Genomic DNA, 24,747 nt, shown 5'->3' on the forward strand with positions numbered 1-24,747 from the left:
GGTCAAAGTTCACATTTTAATTTTCTCGAAGCCTCCCAAAGAATGTAGGTAGGTGCTGCTTTCTCTGCCTTTATAATGAGTATTTCCCCAAAACATCCATTTTGATATTAAATAGAAAATTCATAGACAACTCTGAGACACAACAGTCTCCAATGCTATCTTCAACATAATTATTAAAAAACAAATGTTTCAAGAAACTAAGAATGGTGACATTGTAAAGAAAAAAACAGGCACTAATACAGGAAAGTACTAAGACCCAGCGCATCGGACGTGCAAATGCACTTCTCTGAAGCCAAGGTTGACACGAAGCATCCACAGGTGGCTTTGCCCAACTTGTCTCACAAAGCCTCAGAAAGGTATTAGGTGCTAAGCACACCGAATTATTAAAGCCAAAAGGAAATGGAGTTTCAGTTGACTTGAATACTTCCAGAGGCTAGAGATATAACTGAGGCAAGTCACACGAATCACCACTGGAGGACCAGGAGAACCACACCCATCTCGTCAGGACCAAATGCTTTAGTTCACTTAACAGCACAATGGATAATACAGCAGGCAAATCATATTTTATCATTATTGCCCTGATGATGTACAGATTGAAAGGAAAACCAACTGTTTATTTTACAACTGAAGAGTTTCAAGGACCAGTGCATGTACAAGTGGCTGCAACAGCTGGAGCTGAGCCAATCCGAAGCCAGGAACCAGGAGCTTGTTCCTGGCCTCCCACATAGGTGCAGCATCCCAAAGCTTTGGGTTGTCCTGGACTGCTTTCCCAAGCCACACACAGGGAAGGGGGGCCACCAGGATTAGAACCAGCACCCAAATGGGATCCTGAAGCGTTCAAGGCGAGGACTTTAGCCGCTATGCTATCACGCTGGGCCCCCATGGCAAGTAAAAAAAAAATTGTCTGACATATGAGTAGTGAGTCTTTAAACAGCTTATGCGGACTTTTCTGTTAGTTTCTATTAATTGGATCCAGTAAGTATAAATACGATTTTTAATATTAGGAAAACTAATTGGAAACGTCTAATTTACCCTGTATAAGACCTTGCATAGGTCTGTAATAATTGTGAACTTTAAAAATTGCTTTGATTTCTTAAAAAAATTTAGAAATTCTATTCTTAAGTTATATATAATTTTAACAGATTGAGATAATTTTCCCACTTAAAATCCTTAAAAAGTTGTGATTTTGCTGTTTCTATAAGTATCTCTGCTACTTACATCCATGCACTATTTCTTGTTTTACATTTTCATTCAGTTTTTAAAAATATTCCCATTTACATATCCTATTCCATCATGATTAAAATTTTTATTAAGGCTGAGAGGAAATGATTTTAGGAAATGAGGTGATCAGAGATGGATGGGGCAGTGGTGGTATACAGGGCATACTGGGAGAAGGGGTGTGGAAGAGGAGGTGGGAGTGCCCAGTCCCCTAGAACCGAGGGGGCAGCGCCTTTGCAGAACCCCAGGTGACGGATACTGCTGCTGTTCAAGGCTGCACAGTTGCCCGTATTTACTATTGCTAACTTAGGTCCGCCAGTCACCACTTAATGCCCTTCCTGCACACATGAACCCTAATGACTATTTTGTGAAACATATTTCTCATTAACTGAATATTATGGTTAAATGAAAATGGGCCAAAAAGTAGTTTTTATTGAAGACTTCATGATGAATACCTTTCAGAAGGTCTGCGTTCCTGTGTAAATTGATGTTGAAGATTATTCTTGTCTATTTCTTCTCTCTGAGGCATCATTTTCATTCCAGACGTACCTAGTTATGTTCTGAGTGTATGTAACTTGTAGAAAAGAATGTCTGGCATTGAGTCATGTTCATTGAAGCTGACAAGTGATGGCAGCCGTTTTGTTTTAAATGAATACTTGGTATTAGATGACTCGTTATACCTTTCCTATTAAGAATTAAAATACAACATAGTCTTTTGAGACTCGGGCTGAATGACATTTTATCTGCTTCACGTGTGTGAAACTTTATCCTCATACAAAGTTACCTTCTGAATTTTTGTCTTATAAAGATTATACGGATGACTGTGATCAAATATTCTTGAGATTTACAAGGCTTTCTTTAACAGGCAGATAATGGCGAAGCATTTTGTTTCCTTTTCTGTCTTTTGAAAGCAGATGCGTCACATTTTAGCTATGTTAGCACTACAGGTTGTGTATATTGGATGGAGAGCAGAAGTTATTTCTAAGTTGGGGTTCAGGAAGCTTAGGAAATGCCTATTCATACTTTATCAGCACTTGCGTGTGAGTCAGCAGTTTGCTAAGGCCTGCAAACATTTATTTGGAACTGTCTAGTTAGTATGTATTGCAAAAAGTGGGAGAAATTCTGGTGTAACAAAATTCTAAATTTGGTGCTCAAATTCATGATGGCTTTAGGCTGCATTGTTAATGCAAGGGAATTTCGCAGTCTTTATGGAAAGATAGAATTAAAAATCAAGTTTACTTTGGTACATTATTTTGAAAGCCACAGAAAATTTTTGTGATACTTTTCATAATCTGTTCAAGACAATTTGTATACTGTTTTTTTTTCATGTTGGAGAACTGTTGAAAGATATTTGATAGATATTGGAATAATGTGTTATTATCTGGTGTAATCATTACATAGTTATCAAGTGAAAATGGATTTGTTGACCACTGAGTTTTCAAGAATTAGAAAATTTGATTTTTATAACACTGTTCTGTATTGCCTATACTAATTAGAGTCAGGCTGTGTGTGTCTAAAGATACCAACTTGATCTTCCTTGGCCAGTTGTCTTTCAGGTATTTTTCTAGCTCCCAGTGGTAGGAGTGGGACCCTCTTCCCTTACAGCTCTGGAGAAGCTAAGAACTTGACTCAGAGTGCTTAGGTCAATGGTCGTGTTTCCATGTGCATTGTAATAGCCAACGGCTGTACTTGAAAGCAGATTTAAATCTGGGTTTGGAGCTTGTATTATAAATACCAAGTCATTCAGCATTGAATATCTGTTTTGGCTTATTATTGCATGCTTGAATTATGGCAGAAAACCAGTCAGGAAAAGTTGACATGTAAGTTGAGACCTAAGAGATGAGAAATCAGTATGCTAAACATTGGAAGCGCAGGCAGCAAACATAGCAGGTATGCAGGCCAAAGCAGTGAGAGCCGCGTGGTCCAGGGCGCAGGAAGGCACACTAAGGCTGGAGAGCAGCAAAGGGCGAGGCTGAGACGGACAAAACCTGAGCACAGTCGTCTTGAGGAAGTAGTTTGGGAGACATCATGGGATTTACATGGGAGGGGAGAGATCACTTAGTCTTTTGTTAATGTTTTCATTACCACTGGTTACTGCTTGTCCCAGTGAGATAGCAAGTGAATTAAGACAAAAAGCAGCTTGGCCTAGGTGGTGTGTAGCTACTGAGTGGCAGAGCTGGCATTGAACCCAAACAGTGTAAGATTCTAAATGCTGAGTGTTAGCAACTGCACTTGTATAGGATGAGGGTTCATTAGTAGGTCTTGGAATTGAATGGATTATAGCTCGTATTTATTTTAATAGAATAATTACAGTGCTGTGGATGTAATAAATATTTGTGAAATTTAGTTTTTCTTTTTGAAATACATTTGTATGATTTTTTAAAAAAGTTTATGGAAAATGAAATTTAAAGATATTTATTCTTTGTGCAAAAGAGTTTTGAAATCCATGCATAGTATTTTTTTAAAAGATTTATTTTTTTATTATGTTTTTATTGGAAAGGCGGATATACAGAGAGGAAGATCTTCCATCCCATGATTCACTCCCCAAGTGAGCGCAACGGCCGATGCTATGCCGATCCAAAGCCAGGAGCCTCTTCCGGGTCTCCCACACGGGTGCAGGGTCCCAAAGCTTTGGGCCGTCCTTGACTGCTTTCCCGGGCCACAGGCAGGGAGCTGGAAGGGAAGCGGGGCTGCTGGGATAGAACCGGCGCCCATTTGGGATCCTGGGCGTGCAAGGTGAGGACTTAACCACTTGTGCCGCCGCGCTGGGCCCCATGCATAGTATTTTTATAATACATATTTTCATACGGTTTTTGAAGACCCCTTGTATTCATGGATTCCAAATTTTTTTTTTAACTATTTATTTTCATTTCCTTGGAAGGCATAGTGACAGTGGAAGGGATGGAGGGAGGCAGAGAGGGAGAGAAGGATGGAGAGAGAGCGAGAGACAGTGGCAGGCAAGCAGTCAGACATGTAAAGATAGATTTGCTTTATTACCCAGATGCTCACAGCAGCCAGATCTGGGCGGGCTGAAGCTAGGAACCAAGGATTTCACGTAGGCCCTTCCTGTTGATGCAGGCTTAAACACTTGAGCATCTGTTATTTTCCTGGATGTGCATTAGTGGGAAGCTAGTTGGGGGATGGAGTAGCTGGTTTCAAACTAGCCATAGATAAGGAATGAGTGTGTTCTAAGTGGCGTCTTAACCCACTGCAATACAGAGCCTATCCCTAGATTGCAAGAAAAGAATTTTTTGCACCCTAATGACCATCATTTAATTTCACTTTTCCATGAACTTTTTTGAAATACCTCTCTGTTTTGTGTATTTATGAGCTTGAGATCCATTCCTAAAGGCTATACAGCATTTCTGTAGGCAGGAGCTGTAAATGGCCGGGGTTATGATTGTGGCAGTGCAGATGGGGAGAAGTGGACCTCAGTGTTAAAAGACAGAGGCGGCAGCCTCAGTAAAAAGTTACAGGGGTGCCCTAGTGAAGGAGCTATGAAGAATAAGTTCCAGCTTCCTGGAATGAGCAGCCCCAGTCATGCTCACTCCGTGCTGTACCTTCAAGGAGATTGACATTCTTAGAGGGGCCCGTTTGGGCGACTGCCATGCTGTGTTATTCTCCAGCTTCTCTAGGCTGCAGCCGACAGGAGTTGGGGTTGGCCTCTTTCCCAAGGACAGCAAATCCGTAAATTGGTCATGAACCCATGAGGTGATCTGTTACTGAACAGATGTGGCGAGCCAAGACTAATTCTCCCTGGATTTTGACGTGCATTGTGAGCCAACTGGTGGCAGGGTTGAGAAGCAGTTGCCACAGTTGCGCAAAGGTGAGACAGCAGCCTGCTGGAGTGAAGCGGTGGAGCTTCTGCTGTGTCTGTGTATTTTGAAGTATTGCACTGTCAATTGAAAACACTTTAAAAAAATGTTTTATTTATTTTTATTGCAAAATCAGATACACAGAGAGGAGGAGAGACTGAGAGGGAGATCTTCTGTCCGATGATTCACTCCCCAAGTAGTCAGCAATGGCTGGAGCTAAACTAATCTGAAGCCAACCTGAAGCCAGGAGCCAGGAGCCTCTTCTGGGTCTCCCACATGGGTGCAGGACAGGCTTTGGCCTGTCCTTGACTGCTTTCCCAGGCTGCAAGCAGGGAGCTTGCGTGGGAAGTGGAGCCGCCGTGATTAGAACTGGTGCCATATGGGATCCTGGTACATGCAAGGTGAAGATTTTAGCAACTAGGCCATTGCACCTGGTTCTAAAAAAACACTTTTAAAAGGTATTTTAGTGCCCAAATTTTGAAACTCATGTGGAGATTTTTTTTGTGTGTGTAATATGTGTTTTCATGAGCTTTTTGGGGGGGGGGTGGTTTGAAGATTTATTTATCTTAATTGGAAAGGCAGGTCAGATTTATGGAAAGAAAGCAAGATAGAAAGATCTTCCGTCTTCTGGTTCACTCCCCAAATGGCTGCAGTGTTAGAAACTGAATTGTTCTGAAGCCAGGAGTTTCTTCTGGGTCTCCCACGTGCTTGCAGGGTCCCAAGCCTTGGACACATCCTCCACTGCCCTTCCAGGTCATTGGCAGGGCGCTGAGTGGGAAGTGGAGCAGCTGGAACACAAACTGGTGCTCATGTGGGATTGCAGCATTCTGAAGGGGAGGGTTTAGCCAGTTGAGCTATTGGGGCGAAACCCTCTGTGAACTTTGTTGGAATATCGTTCATATTTGAGAAAGGATGCTGAGAGAATTATATCCTAGAGAAGCAGGATGGAATAGAATCAAGAGAATACATAATGGAGGAATTGTGTGTGTGTGTGTGTGTGTGTGTGTGTGTGTGTGTGTGTGTGTGTGTGTGTGTGTGAAATTGGATCCTAGTTATGGTGGTCTGTTGAGACACTGAGGACAAAGGTGGAGAGCTGTTACAGAGAGCAGGAGATAGAGTGTGCAGAGACTTGGCAAGCTGTGTTGAGATCCAGAGATTGCACACGTTTGCAATTTTCTTAGCTGTTCTATGTTCAAAAAAATTGATGAGATAAAAAGCAATGGTGTTTGCAAGCCAGACGTCAGGAAGAAAAGGGAGGCTGGGCTTGAATGGAGGGACACAGTGGAGCATGTGATTTGTTAGTGAGCCCTGCTTGGCTGAGGAAACTCCAGTGCTCCAGGGAGGGTGTGTGGCTTTGTAGGAGGAAGAAGGTGGTGGTGGTGGGGGCAGTGTTACACACAAAGGATACATAGTTTGTTTAAAAGATGGTTCCTTCCTACTTTTTCCAACACCTAAAGTATTAAGTCCACTTGCTGAAAGGTGGACTACTACTCTTTTATTTGAGTGTGCTCAAAAGTTGAGGTGCTTCTAGTATTGATTTTGAAATTACCAATGATTTCCTGTGGTGTGCTGGGTCTGTAGAGGATACCTGGTGGTCCTTAGCCTTAGGTGAAGTTTAACCATGGCTTGAGATTTTCATTGACTGCTTCTGAGGACCGTAACATTTCAGCTATTCTGAGGACTTTTAAGTCTAAGTAGAAGAGAACTTTTAGAGGGATTTCATGTGTGTACATCAAAGATACAAAGATGGTTGTGTTTGAGGCGGTGTTCGCACATGATCTGGGCGGGAAGTAGGTGAGCTTCAGAAATCCTTATTTTTCCTTTCAAAATTTAGTTTTCAAACTAAATCTGTAAATTAGATGTGTAGCTAATCTAAAACAGTAGCATGTATTCATTCACTATGAACTTGATGTGTTTTGGGAAGTGAGTAACCCGTAAGAAGAACAGAAGCAAGTGATGCTGGAATGATCCCATGATGGAAACCGTAGGATACGCACACCTGGCTGTGTTCATCACAGGGGATGAGGGCTGGAGGGAACTATTAGACCCATGTCTAGCCTCTTAATTTCAGCTTCTATTTGTTTTAGAACATATATATCAAAATAGTTTTGCATGCCTGAATATGTGTGCATTGGGAGTGACCATCCTACCCCTTTTTCCTTTATGTACAGTGGCATGTAAATGTGTGAGGGCTACTACATGCTATGATGTATTTTCTTAAAAATTGTGTTTTGGGACCCAGGATAATAGCTTGATTGGCTAATCCTCCATCTTGCACTTGCCGGGATTCCATGTGGGCATTGGCTCGTATCCCGGCTGCTCCACTGCGCATCCAGGTTCCTGCTTGTTCTCTGGGAAGGCAGTCAAGGATAGGACCCTGTACCTAGAGGGGAGACCTGGAAGAGGCTCCTGGCTGCCAACTTCGGATTGGCTCAGCTCTGGCCATTGCGGCCAGTTGGGGAGTAAACCAGCAGATGGAAGAGCTTTCTTTATCTCGTTCTCTTTCTGAAATCTGCCTTTCCAATAAAAATAAATAAATCTTTAAAAAAAAATGATTTGACAACTTTTTTATATTTTAACATTTTGAAGAAACCAAGAATTTCTCTATATGACAAAACATGCTTGTAACCATGAAATGGTTTTATTTGTTGTCTGCTATTTATAATGACTTCCTATATTTGAAACTCATTATTGCAATTTGAGTTGTCACATTCAAATCATTTTCTCTTTTTGGTTAGGTGTAACTTTGCCTTTTATAAAATAGTGTCTCATTTGAGCACACTAAATTCTCCTACCCTCTCTGATGTGGGGAAATGATGCGTGGAAATATTTGTCTCATCCCGTAGTGTGACCTGACTTCATACGTGTGCACACATGCACTCACTCACACAATAGCATGGTGATAGCTCCTCGACATTCCCTGGCCCCGTCGTTGGCTTGCGGTCGGTGTTTCCCTGCTGTGACATGCCGCACTTTCAGAGAGCAGCCCTGACAGCCTTGCTTCAAAAAAGTTCTACTTTCCCTCAGCTCAAAAACATTTTCAGATTAAAACGAAACAAAAACAAACAACAGAAACCAATACTAGGGACATATTTTAAAGGACGTTTGTTCCAGAAACATTTCTAGGTTGTTCCTATGAAGGCTTTTAATTTCATTTTTGTTTCAGTGAGGAATATGTATTTTAATTAAACACGGATGGGGGAGAGAGACACAGACACGTGCCCACACACACACACACACACACACACACACACACGCACGCACACTCACTCACTCACTCTGCTCCGTATCTGTTGCTTCACTCTCCACATGCACACGGTAACCAGGGCCAGACCATTCTGAAGTGAGGCACCCGGAACTCATTTCTCATCTCTGGTGGGTGGCCGAGATCCAGGTAGCTGAGCTCATCTTTTCCTGCCAGGGTACAGGGTACACAAGCAGGACTGGGAGCTGGGGACCCTGATGTTGGGCGCAGGTGTCACAAGCGGGGACTTAAGCGCTGCTCCAAATGCCTGCTCCAAACTCTTACAAAGAATACAATTTATTTAGCTAAACTCTTCCATGTGTCTTTGCAGGTTGATGCCAGTTAGAAGAATGCGCTCCACTGAACTTTCAGGCACCGTTTGTTACGCAGGATGTCTCTGAGTGAGAACACAGTTTTTGCTTATGAATCTTCGGTGCACAGCACCAATGTCTTGCTGAGCCTCAACGACCAGCGCAAGAAGGATGTGCTGTGCGACATCAGCGTGTTCGTGGAGGGGCAGCGGTTCCGCGCCCACCGGTCGGTGCTGGCGGCGTGGAGCAGTTACTTTCACACACGCATCATAGGCCAGGCTGAGCCGGAGCTGAGCATTACCCTTCCGGAAGAGGTGAGTGCTTCATAGCCCTGGGGATTGTAACTTAGTAAGTTTCTTATGCTTGATAAGGCTAAAAATAGAGCCATTTTTCTTGTCAGGTGGCTGAGGTGTATTTCCTAACTTCTGCGAAGTTTTTGTGTCTTGAGATTGTTGACCTTGTAGGAAAGAAACGGTTTTGCATTATTTATTTATTTATTTTTAAAATTTGTATCTGACAGCGACTAAGCTCACTCCTGCTGATTCACTTCCCAGATGCCCGCACTGGCAGGGGCTGTGTTGGGATGTCACTCACGAGGCAGGAATGCAGGCAGGTCTGCCGCCTTGATGGCTGCAGCAGCTGCCTGGCAGAGGCCGCGTTAGGGCAGGCTAACGGATGCAGGTACTGGAGTCAGTGTGGTCTGAGGCTCTTCATCTGAGTCTTAACTCTGTGTGAGATATCCGGCTCTGTTTGCATTGTATAATTTGTTTTAGCATCTGTCCTTTGCCTCGCCTGTTGTGGATTCCAGATTAATGAGTATTTGGATCTTTGTTCCCAAATTACTTAATGTCCCACCTCCAAAAGAACTTTCTTTTGGGTAAAGAATGCTGGTTACACTTATTTTAGTTAGTAACTGCTGCTTGCAAGGCATCAAACCTTTGGCATTAGTACACTATTAGAAATGCTAAGAGGAATGTATAGAAAATGTGTAAAGCTCTTTGCGATGACAGATATGTGTGGCTCCTGTGGGTCGGATAGCTGGATGAACTATGAGCTAAGTGTGGGTTAGCTGCTGCTGGCCAAGGCATATGTCATCAGGCTGTGGCTACAGCTTTGGAAGGATGCCTTATTTCTTTGGCAGAAGTCAGAGTAAGTGGTACAATACCAAGAGAATAACAAAAAAGATCAACTGTAGGCTTGGAGCTCTTTTTACAAAGGGTCAACACAAATTAATCCCGACTGGCTTACTGTAGTTCTTATTTTCAGATTATACAGTGAGACTTTCAGAATGACAAAGTTTGATTGATTCATGGGTTTGGATGTAAAGGAGTGTGTATGTGTTACATATTCATTGTAATTTGAGGTGCAGATAATAAGCTTCAATATTTTCAAGTGCTTAATCGAAGCGATGGCTTGAAAATATTGTATATGTACAGTATTGTATAACTAAAGGCCTTTTTACTTTAGCTCATTTTAAAATTTTTAATTGGGAAATTTTGAATATTGTAAAAGTCGTACAACTCCACGATGAATTAGTGCAGACTTTGATTTTTCACTCTCCCAGTGTTGAGCATTGTTAATGTGTCACGGGAGGATCGTACGTTATAAGTGGAATATAGATGTTGGTGAAAATTACCCATCAGATTCAGATTGCCTGTTTTTACACTAACTTCTGCAGTTGTGTATGTGTATTAAGTTCTCTGTACTTTTATTTGAATATTTAGGTTTTAACCAGCACGGCTAGTACTCTGAACAACATCTGTTCTTTTTTTTAAATGTTTATTTTTGATGATGCTGACATGGTTGATCAGGGTGGGAAGGGTCGAGGATCAGGGAAAAGTGGATGTGATCGTTGTTTCTTTGTTTTCCGTTTCTTTTTCCTGTATCTGGGGGGAGGAGGGCGACAGGGGAGAGAAGCCCCACACCCAGCCTCCCAGCTGGCCCCAGTACCCTGGCATGAGAAACGGCTACCCAGTGTCCACCCAGGGTTCTGGTGTGGCATACACGCCGAGGGTTCTGCCCGGGTGCTTTTGATGGTTCTGAAAGGTTGTCAATCTCACTGATCCAAGGGTAGGGGACACTCGCAGTGTCCATTGGCTGACATTGCTGACCTTACAAGAGTCTCCTTTCGCCCAGGTATTTGCTGTCATTGTTGGGCTGGGCTGGTTGTCCAGTTTGTTCTGCTCTCCAACACCTGTTCTGTGTCCTTCAGAACCACTCCACTTTGCCACTGTCATCCCTTTCTCTTCACTCCCTTATCTTTTTTCATCTTTACCTACTTAGAGCCACTAATATGTGCTCTTTTTCTAAAGTTTTCTATTTTCAAAGAATGCTACATTAGTGAAACCATAACACATTATCTTTTGGGATTGAATGTTTTCTAATGTTTTCTAATTAGCACAGTTCCCTTACTGTTACTCAGATTATATATTTTAATATTACTGAGTAGTACTTCATAGGGATGGATACAGCCAGTTAGATTTATTTATTTTTTAAGTTTATTCAAGCTTCTCTTTTACTGAAGGAATTTAGGCTAATTCCAGATTTTCAATATTAAAAAATAGCAGAAATTCTGAAAAATTGCAGAAATTTGTGTGACTTTTAACTTTTAATTTCTCTGAGATGCATGATCTGAAATATAATTGCTGGGTCACATGATAGTTGCATGTTAAATCCTCTAAGAAACTGAAACTTTTTAAAAAGTGGCTTTACCATTTCACAGTGCCCTAATAGTGTTTTGAATGATCTGGTTTCTGAGTTCTTGTCAATATTTGGCGGTGTTACTATTTTCTGTTTCAACTGTTTAAAAGTTCAGTTCTCACAGGTTAGTATGTTTTCAAGAAGATTCCATGTATTAGCTAGGTTTTTATATTTTGTAGGAACACACTGTGTTCAAGTTGGTTGTGTATTTTCAGCCAAGGGCGAGGCTTTGTGCTCTCAGGCAGCTTGTACTTGGCAGAGGCCGGGCCCGTCAGTGTACATATTTCTGCCTAAAGGCTGTGTTTCCTAAAGTTTGTGAATCTGTCCAAATACTTATAGGGCATGGTTGCTAGGGCTTGTCTCACTTTAAAATCGGATCTTTAAAAATGTTTTTTTAGTAAAAGTGTATAGTATTTAATTATTATATCATGTAGGACAGGGTTTTGCAAGAGTTTGTTTTTATCCTTAAAAATTCTACTTTTGAGAGCCGGTGCTATGGCTTGGTGTCATGACCATATTGTTCAAGTCTTGGCTGCTCCAATTTTGATTGATCCCGCTGAGAAAGTGGCCGAGAATGGCCCAAGGCCTTAGATCCCTGCACCCATGTGGGAGACCCAAAAGAACCTCCAGGCTCCCCACTTTGGGCTAACCCGAGACCATTGCGGGCATTTGGGGAGTGAACCAGTGGGTGGAAGATCTTCTTCCCTGTCTCTCCTTCTCTGAGTAAATCTACCTTTCAAATAAAAATAAATAATTTTAAAAAATTGCGCCCTTGTAGTTACTAGCACTTCGAGTAGTTTAGAATATACTGGCTGGGGGGAGGGGGTGGCGGGGCTGGCAGCTGTCCCTGTCACTTGACTCTGTGCAATGCAAGTGTTGCGTAGGCTGCTTTGTTTCATAGGTTGTTCATTTCCACTGTCTCAGGGTAGAGGGCATTGTTACGTTCTTCTGTCTTTACCGTAAGTGAGTGAACCACAATTCTGTCCTTGAAAGTAGAATCTATAAAGTGAAAGACTTGATCCCTGTGAAAAGGATGTGATATACATACATCTAGCCTGCTTTAAGTTTGTATTTTCTAGAATTAAAATCTCTTTTATTATTATCGCAAGTAAATGAAACCTCTCTGTTCCCCTTATACTTTGCTTGCCTTTATCTACTAGACATGTTTTAAGTTTTTTATTTTATTAATTTCATGTTAACAGGTGACAGTTAAAGGATTTGAACCTTTAATTCAGTTTGCTTACACTGCTAAACTGATTTTAAATAAAGACAATGTGGATGAAGTGTGCAAGTGTGTCGAGTTTTTAAATATACACAATATTGAAGAGTCCTGCTTCCAGTTTCTGAAATTCAAGTTTTTGAACTCAACTACAGACCAACAAGAATGCCAAAGAAAAAAATGCTTTCCATCATACTGTCAGAAAAAAGACCTTAAATTTTCACTTGTGGACCAGAGGGATCTAGACGTTGATGAAGTGAAAGAATTTGTGGAAAACAAAACTGCTCCTCAGTCTAAACTCCGCCGGTATCAAGACGATGCCAAAGTGGCACCTCCCCTCCAAGATAGTGCCAGTCAGACGTATGAGTCCATGTGCCTAGACAAGGATGCTAGTCTGGCTCTGCCGTCTCTGTGTCCCAAGTACAGAAAGTTCCAGAAGGCTTTTGGAACCGACAGAGTTCGTACAGTGGAATCCAGTGTGAAGGATGCTCGTGCTGCTTCTGTTCAGCCTAATGAGACATCGGAAAATGAATGTCTGGGAGGAGTCCAGGACTGTGCAGACTTACAGGTGATTTTAAAATGTGAAGAAAGTAAATTGTCATCAGAACGCGAAGAAACAAAGGTGAAAGATCCTGCCTCTCAGTGCTCAGCCGGAAAAGCAGATGTGACTCCTTTGGCCCACAATTCCTCTACGGATCCCCATGGACTCTACTCTCTGTCTCTTTTACACACGTATGACCAGTATGAGGACTTGACTTTTCCTGGTGTGCAAAACAGTGCAGTGTTAGCAGAGAAGCCTTTGTCAAGTACAGATGTTCGAGAAGAAAAAACATTTGGGGAAAGCCAGGATTTACATCAGAAACCCGAGCCAGGCCCCAGAGAAGACGGTGGCCATGCATCTAGCGATCGGAGCAGTGTGGAACGAGAAGTGGCAGAACACTTAGCCAAAGGTTTCTGGAGTGACATTTGCAACACAGACTCTCCTTGCCAGATGCAGCTGTCACCTGCCGTGGCCAAAGACAGCTCAGAACAGATCTATTCGCAGAAACGCTCGGAGTGTCCCTGGTTGGGTATTAGGATCAGCGAGAGTCCAGAGCCGGCTCAAAGGACTTTCACAACATTGAGTTCTGTGAACTGCCCTTTTATAAGTACTTTGAACAATGAAGGCTGTTCAAGCAGTTTGGAAATTGGAAGTGATGATTATGTGTCAGAAGCCCAGCAGGAACCCTGTCCTTACGCTTGCGTTATCAGCTTGGGAGATGACTCCGAGACAGACACAGAAGGAGACAGTGAATCCTGCTCAGCCAGAGAACAAGAGTGTGAGGTGAGCAGGATTATATATATATATATTTTATTATTGTTTTATGACACAGTTTAACAGGCGCTGGGGTCTCCCTTCCCCCTCCCCACTGTCCTCTCCTCCAGTCTCACAATAGGTGTCTTTCATGAACTTTCACAAATCCATCGTGCTGCCACTGAGGTGTCTCCCAACAGTGTAGCAGATGATCAGCCGTTCTGCTGGGCCTCCATCCTTGTACTGCCTGCATGGGGACAAGCTTCTGTTTCCACCTGGGAACTTTTTAGATTCATCCTTTGAAAACCATTCTTTGAGATTTACTCTGGGCCAACTTTTGTTAACTATGGTTATGAGCAGGTTCAGGAAGATGAAAAAATTTAGCTACAGTTATAAAAATTATGACAAGGTAATAAATACTATTAAAAGTGAAATAAAATTTGACTTAATATTTCAAGCGGATAAATTCAGTTATAGATTCGTAATTGACTGTTTAGCTGTATGAGTCAAATGTCATGTCCTGAAAGGAACACCATGAATAATTCTGTGATTATACACAATAACGTACAGAAAATGCAGCTTATGGGAAGGGTTCTTCATAGCCGTGAGCATCGTTAGACCTGGGACCTGTCCCTTAAGTAATGGATTTCACAGTGACTAATTGTAGGAATGTGGCTTCAATGTAAAGTTTTCTTGGTCCGAGTTTTTCAAGGTCATTGATCTCTCTTACTTTGTTTGAGCTATTAGGTTAAAGAATGTCTTACTGCTGCATTAGCATGAGTAATCTGCAGATTAACCATCTGCAAGCTTGAACTATGTATATCTGAACACAAGTTATTTGATAGCTGCATTTAATAAAATAGTAGTATGAAAATCAATGTATTCAATATTTAGGTTTCTCTATTTATGATTTTTGTCTAGTTTTCCGAAGTTGAAGTTTTTGTTTATAGTTGAGATTTTCGCCTTCTACAAATGAGTTTTGTGTTTCACCCATTGCACTTTTCTATTCTTTGAACTTTAGTTTTTTGTGTGGTGAGGTCACGTACACAGAGGCTATCCGCGGGACAGGTTTGTACTGCACAGCGGGACTTACCCATCAATGAAAGGAAACGGAAGCTTTCTCCTTCTGGAACCACCATTTCACTGTTTCTAAACATTTGACTCTTTTAGATACCTACGTATGCTGTGTGATCCAGCAAGGTGGCTCTGCTGTGTCTGGAATATTTCATGTCACAGTTTTCTCCCCAGCTCTTCCATATTAAAGCAAGATGGCCACATTTCTTTCTTTTTATTAGGCTAAATAGCACTCTGTTGTATATACATGCACCATGGTATCTGTGCTTAGTCCTCTGTTGGACATTTAGGTTGTTTCCTGTCTTGGCTCTTGTCAGCAGTTCTGTTTTGAACGTAGAAATGCAGATACTGCTTTGTGAACTTGATTTCAATATTTTTTTGGACAAATTCCAGGACATAAAATTGCTGGATCATATATGCTTGTTGCATTTTTTTTTAATCTCCTGAGGGTTCTACAAGCTGCCTTTCATACAGTTATACCATTTTATTCCCACTTTGTCCACATTCCATTGTTAAGTATTTTGTTTTGGAGCTGTTGGGTGACAGGTCTGAAAGTGGCTTTGGAGAAAAGAACAGTGGTTTAGTTGAAGGAGCGGAATATGGACATGGGCTGTAGCTGTAGCTTTGTGTGACATTTATGAATGTAGCATTGGAACCACTGTGAAGAGTGTTAGAACATTTTGTATAAGTAATTTCTGTAAGCTTACACAGCAAGCTAAATAGACTGCTAGACTAACCAACATTACATTCATACTTTGATTAATAAAAAGTTGTACAAGTTCGCTTTTTTTTTTAAGTTATTTTTTCCTTTTTCTAAATTTGGATGTGTTGAAAATGATTTTAAAACATGAACTTGATAAGATTTTCCTTTTTTACACTGGCAAGTGAAATGTATGGACTTTATTTTTTTCTCTTACATTTTTAGACATTTATTTGAGATAAAGAAAGAGACTGATTTTTCTGTCTGCTAATTTTGCTCCTTAAATTCCCACAACAGCCCAGGGCAGACTGAAGGCAGTAGCGTGGATCTCACTCCAGGCCTTCCATGTGGGTGCGTGGCAGACATGCAGACACCTGTAGCTATCACCTGCTGCCTCCCAGAGAGTCCCAGTCAGTAGGAGGTCAGGTTCAGGAGCAGAACTGAGGCTAAGCCACACACCCTAACATGGGATGCAAGCATCGTGGCCTGGGTTGAAAGCTGTCGTGTGGAATACCTACCTCCCTGAAGCTTCAGTTTTCTTGATATATTATCTGAATTGCCTTAGAAATTGGTGATAGGCCTGCCGTGATGGCCTAGTGGCTAAATCTTCCCAGCAGATGGAAGATCTTCATCTCTATTTCTTCTCTCTATATATCTGCCTTTCCAATAAAATAATAATAATAATAATAAAAATTACTGGCATGTTTATTCCAGTATTAAGTATCGTGCATAGGGTGAAGAGCTTTTATTTTGAGATTGAGTAGAATCATATTAAAAACACTTTTTAAAAGATAGTTTCTAGCTGCTGGTTATCTCCCCCAAGTGCCCCAACACAGGGCTTGGCTGAAGCCAGGCATCAGGATTCTGTCCAGGTCTCACTGGTGCCAGGACCCAAGCACTTGGGTTATCATCTGTTATCCTGCAGGAACATTAGCAGGGAATTGCATCGGAAACTGAGTTGCTGGGACCCAAAACAGTACTTGCAATGATCGGTGGCTTAATTGCTGTTCAACTTTACTGGACCTAAAGTAACCTTAAGAAGAAGCTTAATGTTTGTGTTTTTCACATGTATTAAAGTAACATGACTCTGATTTTCCATTTCAAGTATGTTATTGTAAATGTCAGCATACTCGATTTGCTGAAAAAGAACTTCTCTGTTACTTTTGGAACTAATTATCAGATAATGATTTGCAGAAATTGGAAATAGGGCCTGTTTTAAAAAGCCAGATGAAATTCTCAGAGAAATTTATTTCCCGAGTTAAGTATTATAAAATACAGCACTAATTGTTAGTGCTTATTTCACATTCTAGGTTAAACTACCATTTAATGCACAGCGAATAATTTCGCTCTCTCGGAATGATTTCCAATCCTTGTTGAAAATGCACAAGCTGACTCCAGAACAGCTGGACTGTATCCATGATATCCGAAGAAGAAGTAAAAACAGAATTGCTGCACAGCGCTGTCGCAAGAGAAAGCTTGACTGTATACAGAACCTGGAATCAGAAATCGAGAAACTGGTAAGTGTGTCACTTTAGTATTGTTTAATCTCCAGCTCTTTCTTTATAGAGGAAATAGCTGTTTAAATTCTTAAGTCACATGCAATACATTAAAAAATGTATTGGATACCATTTTATAAAAATTACGTGTCATTTTCAGGATTTCAAAAGTAAAATCGTGAGACTTTATAGAGTATTTTACTTATGTAGGTATTGTACATTTTTAGTGTGATGTCCTTTGATGTGTAAGTTGGAAACTGTTTCTAGGTTTTTGTAAAAATGGCTTTCCAATAAATGGTAGTTTTATTGCTAACCTAATTCTTAGTGGTTGAGTAAAGATCGACGAAATTATAAGATACATTATCTGTCTGTAACATGTTCGGTTCAGTGTCTATAAAAGTTATTGTTTTAGGGCCCGGCGCGGTGGCGCAGTGGTTAAGGTCCTCGCCTAGCACCCCCGGGATCTCGTATGGGCGCCGGTTCTAATCCCGGCAGCCCCACTTCCCTTCCAGCTCCCTGCCTGTGGCCCGGGAAAGCAGTTGAGGACGGCCCAAAGCTTTGGGACCCTGCACCCATGTGGGAGACCCGGAAGAGGCTCCTGGCTTCAGATCGGCATAGCATCGGCCGTTGCGCTCACTTGGGGAGTGAATCATCAAACGGAAGATCTTGCTCTCTGTCTCTCCTCTCTGTATATCCGCCTTTCCAATAAAAAATAATAAAAGTAAATCTTTAAAAAAAGTTATTGTTTTAGTTTAAATGTGCTGTGGAGCCAAATTAATGTGCTAATTTATACTAAAAATATAATAGACTAATGAGGATTTTTCATCTAAGGATCTTCCTTGAATATCGATATCATAGAGTGTTAAGATCCTTCAAATTCTATCTTGCTTGTTTATTGAATGGTATTTGATATTCTCCCATCAAGACGTAAATTAACTGAGAATTGGGTGGTGGAGGGATGCTACATGAAAAAAGAATGCTAAGGATTGTACAGGCCAGCTAAGGGTAAAACTCTGAATAAAGATGACATGGAAATAGCCTAGAATAGTAAAGAATTGTCTTTGAATATGTGTTTTTGTATTTAAAGTTGTAATTGTCCAAGTCTTCAAAGCTGAACATTTTAGGAATGTTAGTTAAATAGCATTGGTTTGGAAGGAATCGTGTCTTATATGTCATCAAGAAGAGTGGAAGAAAAGTTTGTTATATGTGTGTATATATAGTGTATATGCTTTATGCAAAAGTTGAAGTATAACTTTAAAAAATGAAGTGTAGCTATATAAAAACCCCAATATTTTACAAATAAATCATGACATGAGTTACTAAAAATGCTGATGATATTGCTGTGTAATTTAAGTTGTTAGGTTCAGAGAAGAAAAGTTAAAAATTCTAATATTTAATACTTTCGGAGTATGTTTTTATCATACCTTTGAGCACTACCATTGTTTTTCATATTCCTGCTTTGAATTAAACACTCCACCTGTCCTTAAAGCCTTTTCACTTTGGTTATTTTTCTGTGCTATAATACATCTAACTATTGTTAGATGATGTGAATATATTAAGTCCTGTGGGAATCCATATCAGATTGAGCTACTGCAGTGTTTAGTCTTTTAGTTCTTTTGTCAGTTGTGATTTAGAGTTGTCGGTGGCACTGATTCTCTCTGTGTTGGTCAGTCTATTTTGTACATGGTTGCTAAGCTGGTGTGGTTTCCGAGTAGATGTTACTCTTTGGGACTACTCCATTTCCTGGCTAGGTTTTGTTTGTTTTGTTTGAAGTTAGACACTGGACTGCCGGATAATTGTACAACATTGTTTCAAGGGCCTTTCTTGGAGCTGTGCCTGCTCTCCTTACTGCAGCAGAGGAGTGGGTACACATACAGTGGCGATCACTGCAGTGTTTATATTACATTACTTGTTTTGTAATTGCGCATCCATTTTCCTGTAGCCAGTCACTGATGGTATCAACGAATCAATCACATTTATTTCCGTAGTCTGATAACATACAGGCAGAGGGCCCTACATTGTAGTGAGCTACTACTGGCTTTTGGCTGTTTTACTACTGTGAAATCTAGTAACTTTTCCCAGGTGATCCTGAGCATCATAAAAGCATAGAATGCATTAGTCTACAAAACACATAAAATAAATGTTTGGAGAATAGTTACTCTAATGTGAGTCAATCGAATAGTTATTACAAAGGATAGTTTTACAGTCTCACTGTATTAGGGAATCAAAGAATAATGTTTGCTCACATTGTTACATTTCTTAATCAACTTTATCATTTATTTTGAACCTTATATGATGTGGGTGAGGCATTGCTTTTACTATCAAATTTAATGTTCGTAATACACAAATCAATAGCTGATCTTAGGATAAAATTGAAGAATCAGTTCTACTTCTGTTAGTATGTTTGAAGCACTTGTCTGTGGATTTCTATGCAAGAATTAAGGTTATTCTTTTCTAGAAGATTAATTCAGAAGGTGGAAAGTGTGGGTATGTCTGATAATCTGAAAGGAAGAAAACCACACTTTTTAAAGAAAAACAAAGTTAATGTGTTTCTGTTAGAAGTATCAAATGTTGCTTGATACCAGCTTACAAGTGACCAGAAATTAGAATGATCCCAAGTCTTTTCAGCAAAATGTTGAGGTGTTCAAATATCATTTTGTTTCTTGAACCCTGTCCAATGTGATGGGACGGGAATAAAACGGCCTCAAGTGTCTTTACTGTTTAATATTTTGAATCAGAGGTTGTATTTTATTAAAAAGCAGCCTGTATGTTCACACTAGTCATTTTGCACCAAACGCACCTCGTTAATCATTTGGAGCCTGTTGTGTGCCATTCTGTGGTGCCAGGGATCATTGCTTCAATGGGTGTGATCTATGTCCCGTTGGCTTGGGAGTCATTTGGGGATGGTCCTAAGATGAGTATTCTTTATTGCTACCCAAGACCTCATGGAAGGTCCGGGAATGTGTATTGTATGTATGTTTTTGTGCTAACTGTTGTATACTTTAATCCTTGAGCGCTCACTAAGCTGGAGGACAGACACAAGCTGGGGGCTTTAGCATAAAATGATTGGAAGGCGCTTGTGATCTGGGTCACATAACCTCCCACATTCCCTCCAAGTAATGTGTGGGTAGGAATGCTAACTACCTCAGGGTTGCTGCGAGTTTCAAATGAGACCAGAGATGGAAAGCTTTTTGTACTGTTCAGCACAGGTTCAGGTTTCAATGAATGTTAGTTATATTTTAAGTAAAAGTGGTTTTGTATTTTTCAATTTGTATTGGCTTACACGTATGTGTTAACTACACAACTAGATACTAGGAAATCAAAGGTAAAGAAAGTATCACCCACAACCTTATAGGAGGCAGGTTATTCGGTTTGTTTTTTTTCTTGTACCTCTTCTCCCCATTGCTTGTTCTAAAAATCTGAAACTTTGGGAGAAGTGAAATGAATAGTATAATAAGCAACCATGTATTTCCCATGTAAATTCAGTCACTAAATTTTGGCATGTTTGTTTTCTTTCTCTCTCTGTCTTGTTCTCTTTCTGCCCTTCTGGGTCTCCTTGCCTGCCTGGGGCCTCCACACCTCTTGCTTCATCGGTCTTTGTCTTTCCATCTCTGGTGGTCTGTCTTTTCCAGCCTTGTCTGATGGTTATTGGTCCACTGTCTGTTGGCCTCATGCTCATTTCTTTCCTGCTTTCTTGGCTGGCTGTCTACTCTGTGCCTCTTCTTTTTTGAACCTTTTGAAAGATATCACATGATGGTTCTTCATCCTGACATTCTAGAGAAGGCATCATTATCTGTATATTTATTATGCCTGAGAACATAACAAATCTTCAGTATTTTATCTAGTACTTACTTACATTATCCCATGTCTTTCCTAGATGCTTTTTTTCCTCCTAAAACTAGGATCCAGTCATTGTGTGTATGTGTGTGTGTATGTAGGTATGTGTGAAGCCTTTTCACTCTTACTCTGGAATAAATTTTTTTCATTTTTTAAAAAAGTTATTTGTTTCAAAGAGTTCCATAGAGGGAGGGAGAGCAGGATAGTGAGATCTTCTGATTATTGGTGCACTCCCCAAGGCTGGGCCCTGTCAAAGCCTGCAGTTTCATTTGGGTCTCCCCTGTAATGGCAGGGGGCCAAACAGCTGGATTGTAACTGCTGCTTAAGCCATTAACAAACAGCTGGATGCGAAGTGGAGCAGTTGGAACAGGAAGCAACAGCCATATGGGACGGCAGCGTTGCAGGTGGCACCTCTGAGCTGCTACATACAGCATGATGCTTACACTACTTCCTGTGGCTGCAACAGTAGAGATTGGGCCAGGCTGAAGCCAGGAATCGCAAACTATCCAGTTTTCCCACATGGGTGGCAGTAGGCTGTCTTCCCCTTGCTTCCCAGGTGCATTAACAAGGAGCTGGATTTGAAGTGGAGCAGTGAAAAACTGTGCACATTTGATCTTAGCCAAAAGGCCGAGAAGCGATTAAAAAAAAAATAACAACTCTGCACTGAGAGTGGCTTTAACCCACTGTGCTCAAAGTGAGCCTCAAGTCTTCACCTTGTTTTAAAAAATATTTTTGTAAAATGCCAAGGCAAAGTTTCTTATAAAATGTCCCACATTTAATATTTGTTAGATTGGGTCCCCAAGGTTTTATTTAACTCTTCCCTCCGTCCCTTTTTTTCACATATATTGGAAAATGTTTTGAGTTATTTAGTCTGAGATTAAACATTCACTAAGTTTTGTATATTTCATCAGCTAGGGAGGCGCACCGTATCAGCGTGTCCCACTTAGGTCTGTGGTAATTGCCAGATTTCTTCATTTGGAAAGTTGTGTTTTTGTCCTTGTAGTGGTTCTGTGATCCGTGAGGCCCTTGTAGGTCAGTGATCTGTGAAGATACTTTGTGACTGTCCTGTTCCTCTGCCTTCCTACTTGGTTCGGTTTTTAGCTTGTGTCGGTGAGTTTCACATTTGAGACAAGTGAGTTTTCCCATTTTCTCATCACACTTTTACATTTCGTGGTTGACATTCCTGTTTCAGAAGGGTTTTCGTTCTCTCTTTTGCTGTTGTCCTCTGACCCTGTAGTGTTATTAGGTACCTGCCAGTTGGTTTTTTTAATTCACTTTGTTAGACTCAATCATAGCAATTTGATCTCAGAAAAGAATTTGTTGTCCTTTTTTTTTCCCTGATGATGAGGATTGCTATCTGGTAATGTCTTTTATACTCCCTCATATTATAAAAATGGAATATTTTTGCTTGTTGTTACAAGTTTCCCTGGACTGTCCAGAGGTTTTCTGTTGCCTGTGTTTGTGCTGTATGGGATGTTTTCCAGTAGTGAATACACTTTATCTCAAAATAAATTGTCACCGTTCTCTGCATCTTTGGAGGTCACATTCGTTTGAGCTTATTAAGTGAGTTATGTCTAGAATCATTTTTAAAAATGAATCTTTTGCCAGGTCCTATGCCTGCCAGAACACGCAGGGATCTGGACTGGGATTACATCAAAATTTCTTTGAGGATCTCCCTAGTCGAGACACCGGACTCAGAGTCCTAACCAAGAAAAGACAGAACAAGTCAATCAAAACCTCAGCTATCTGTTGGCAGCAAAATACTGGGCAAATGGAGACTCTAGAAGGGACTGTGTCAGTCAATGGATTCTTCAACGACCACATCGTGCTTGGAGTGGCGAGACTGGTAGCAATCCATAAATGGTGAACTATTGGAACCACTTGATCCAGTATCTCAGAGCATGCCCCACATCCAGGACTTAGGGTGGGTGGGAAACTGGGTGCGGCTTCTTCCTCTATATCCCCCTTTACGTCAGATACATGAAGGAAGCGGTATGGAAGTGATGGTCTTGCCCACTTCCCTGTAGCCCTTGAACCTTTTTTACCCTAATTAAATATGTAAGGATTGTCGAAACATAATAAAACATATATGTATTAAAATTTTTTTTCATTTTGCTGTTTCCTGAATCCAAGTTCAAACACCATGAGAATATTCAATGAATATTTATAATCAATAAAAAAAACAAGTAAAAAAAAGAAAACGAATCTTTGAACATTGTATACTAACATCAAAATATCGATTTAGCTGTAAAGTTGCTTTATCAGCATACACTGTAGAATGGCAACAGGTTGCCAAGTTTATTTTTGAATAGATCTGTGATTAAAGGCAAAGAACTTCCAAAGGAAATTAAAGCATGTTATGAAAATACGTAATAGAACATTGATAGTATGTATGTTTGAAAGATGGCTTTACTGGTTATATTAGGATGTGATTAAGTTGAATTTACTTAACCATTAGATTGTAAAATGGACTGCTGTCACCGCAAATTTTTGGGTTTTTTTTAAAGATTTATTTTCATTTTCATTACAAAATCAGATATACAGAGAGAAAGAGAGACAGATGATTCCATCCGACGATGCACTCCCCAAGTGAGCACCAACGGCCGGTGCTGCGCTGATCCGAAGCCAGGAGCCTGGAGCTCTTCCAGGTCTCATGCGTGCAGGATCCCAAGGCTTTGGGCCGCCCTAGACTACTTTCCCAGGCCACAAACATGGAGCTGAATGGGAAGTGTTGTTGCTGGGAATAGAACCGGTGCCCATATGGGATCCTGGCACGTTCAAGGCGAAGACTTTAGCCACTAGGCCATGGCCCTGGGCCTCCGCAAATTTTTATTTTAAAGTTGGAGTGATATAAAAACATCAACCAATTTAACCATGTGGGAGTTAGAGTGCACAGCAGCTGAGGGCCGGCATTGTGGCATAGTGTAGTGAGTTAAACCACCCCTGCCTGTGACACTGCATCTCACATGGGCCCCGGTTCAAGTCCCGGCTGCTCCACTTTCCAGCCTGCTCTCCGCTAATGTTCCCGCAAGAGCAGCAGAAGGTGGCCCAAGGTCTTGGGTCCTGCACCCACGGGGTGACCAGATGAAGCTCCTGGCTTCAGGGCTGACCAATCTTGACCATTGCAACCTTCTGGGGAATAAACCTTAACTGATAGAAGGTCTCTCCCTATCTTTCTGTAACTCTGCTTCACAAATAAATACATCTTTTTTTGAAGTGCATCAGAACCGACAGGAACGTTTAATTTGTAGAGACCATCATGATGGTATTCGAGGGTTGCGCTTGTTTTAGCTGAAATGAGGAAGCGAGCCCAGTACGGGACGTGCTTTAAAAATGATGTCGCCCCTTGTAGGTTAAATCAAATGCGTGTTTATATAATGAACAGGAGTTATAAAATATTTGCAGCTTCAGTGGTATGTGAAGTAGTGATTTTAATTTCTGGCAGGAAGCTTAATATTTTGCATATTTGTATGTGATTTAAAACATCAATTAACAGTTGAAAAAAAATTTTTTTAAAGATTTATTTATTTTTATTACAAAGTCAGATACACAGAGAGGAGGAGAGACAGAGAGGAAGATCTTCCGTCCGAAGATTCACTCCCCCAAGTGACCGCAACGGCCAGTGCTGCGCAGATCCGAAACTGGGAACCAGGAACCTCTTCTGGGTCTCCCACATGGGTGCAGGGTCCCAAAGCTTTGGGCCGTCCTCGACTGCTTTCCCAGGCCACAAGCAGGGAGCTGGATGGGAAGTGGAGCTGCCGGGATTAGAACCGACGCCCATATGGGATCCTGGCACATTCAAGGCAAGGACTTTAGCTGCTAGGCCACGCTGCTGGGCC

General features: G+C 41.0%; 1 protein-coding gene across 5 annotated transcripts in view; it reads left to right on the plus strand.

Annotated features, from left to right (window-relative positions):
- The window catches only part of BACH1 (BTB domain and CNC homolog 1), a 50,219-nt gene that overhangs the window by 12,414 nt on the left and 13,058 nt on the right, over positions 1-24,747 (plus strand). For 2 of the 5 annotated variants that reach the window (XM_040980705.1, XM_040980706.1), the window contains exons 2-4: positions 8,609-8,902; positions 12,491-13,831; positions 16,886-17,092. In XM_040980705.1, coding sequence (XP_040836639.1) covers positions 8,669-8,902; positions 12,491-13,831; positions 16,886-17,092 — 1,782 coding nt within the window. In that variant the 5' untranslated portion in view covers positions 8,609-8,668. Of the gene's footprint in view, positions 1-1,151; positions 2,833-8,606; positions 8,903-12,490; positions 13,832-16,885; positions 17,099-24,747 lie in introns of those variants that run through there. The other 3 variants (XM_040980703.1, XM_040980707.1, XM_040980708.1) reach the window with 3 other exon arrangements.

The sequence above is a fragment of the Ochotona curzoniae genome, unplaced genomic scaffold (genome assembly GCF_017591425.1).
Source record: "Ochotona curzoniae isolate NIBS_2020 unplaced genomic scaffold, NIBS_Ocur_1.0 contig_3498, whole genome shotgun sequence".
In the NCBI taxonomy this organism is placed as follows: domain Eukaryota; kingdom Metazoa; phylum Chordata; class Mammalia; order Lagomorpha; family Ochotonidae; genus Ochotona; species Ochotona curzoniae.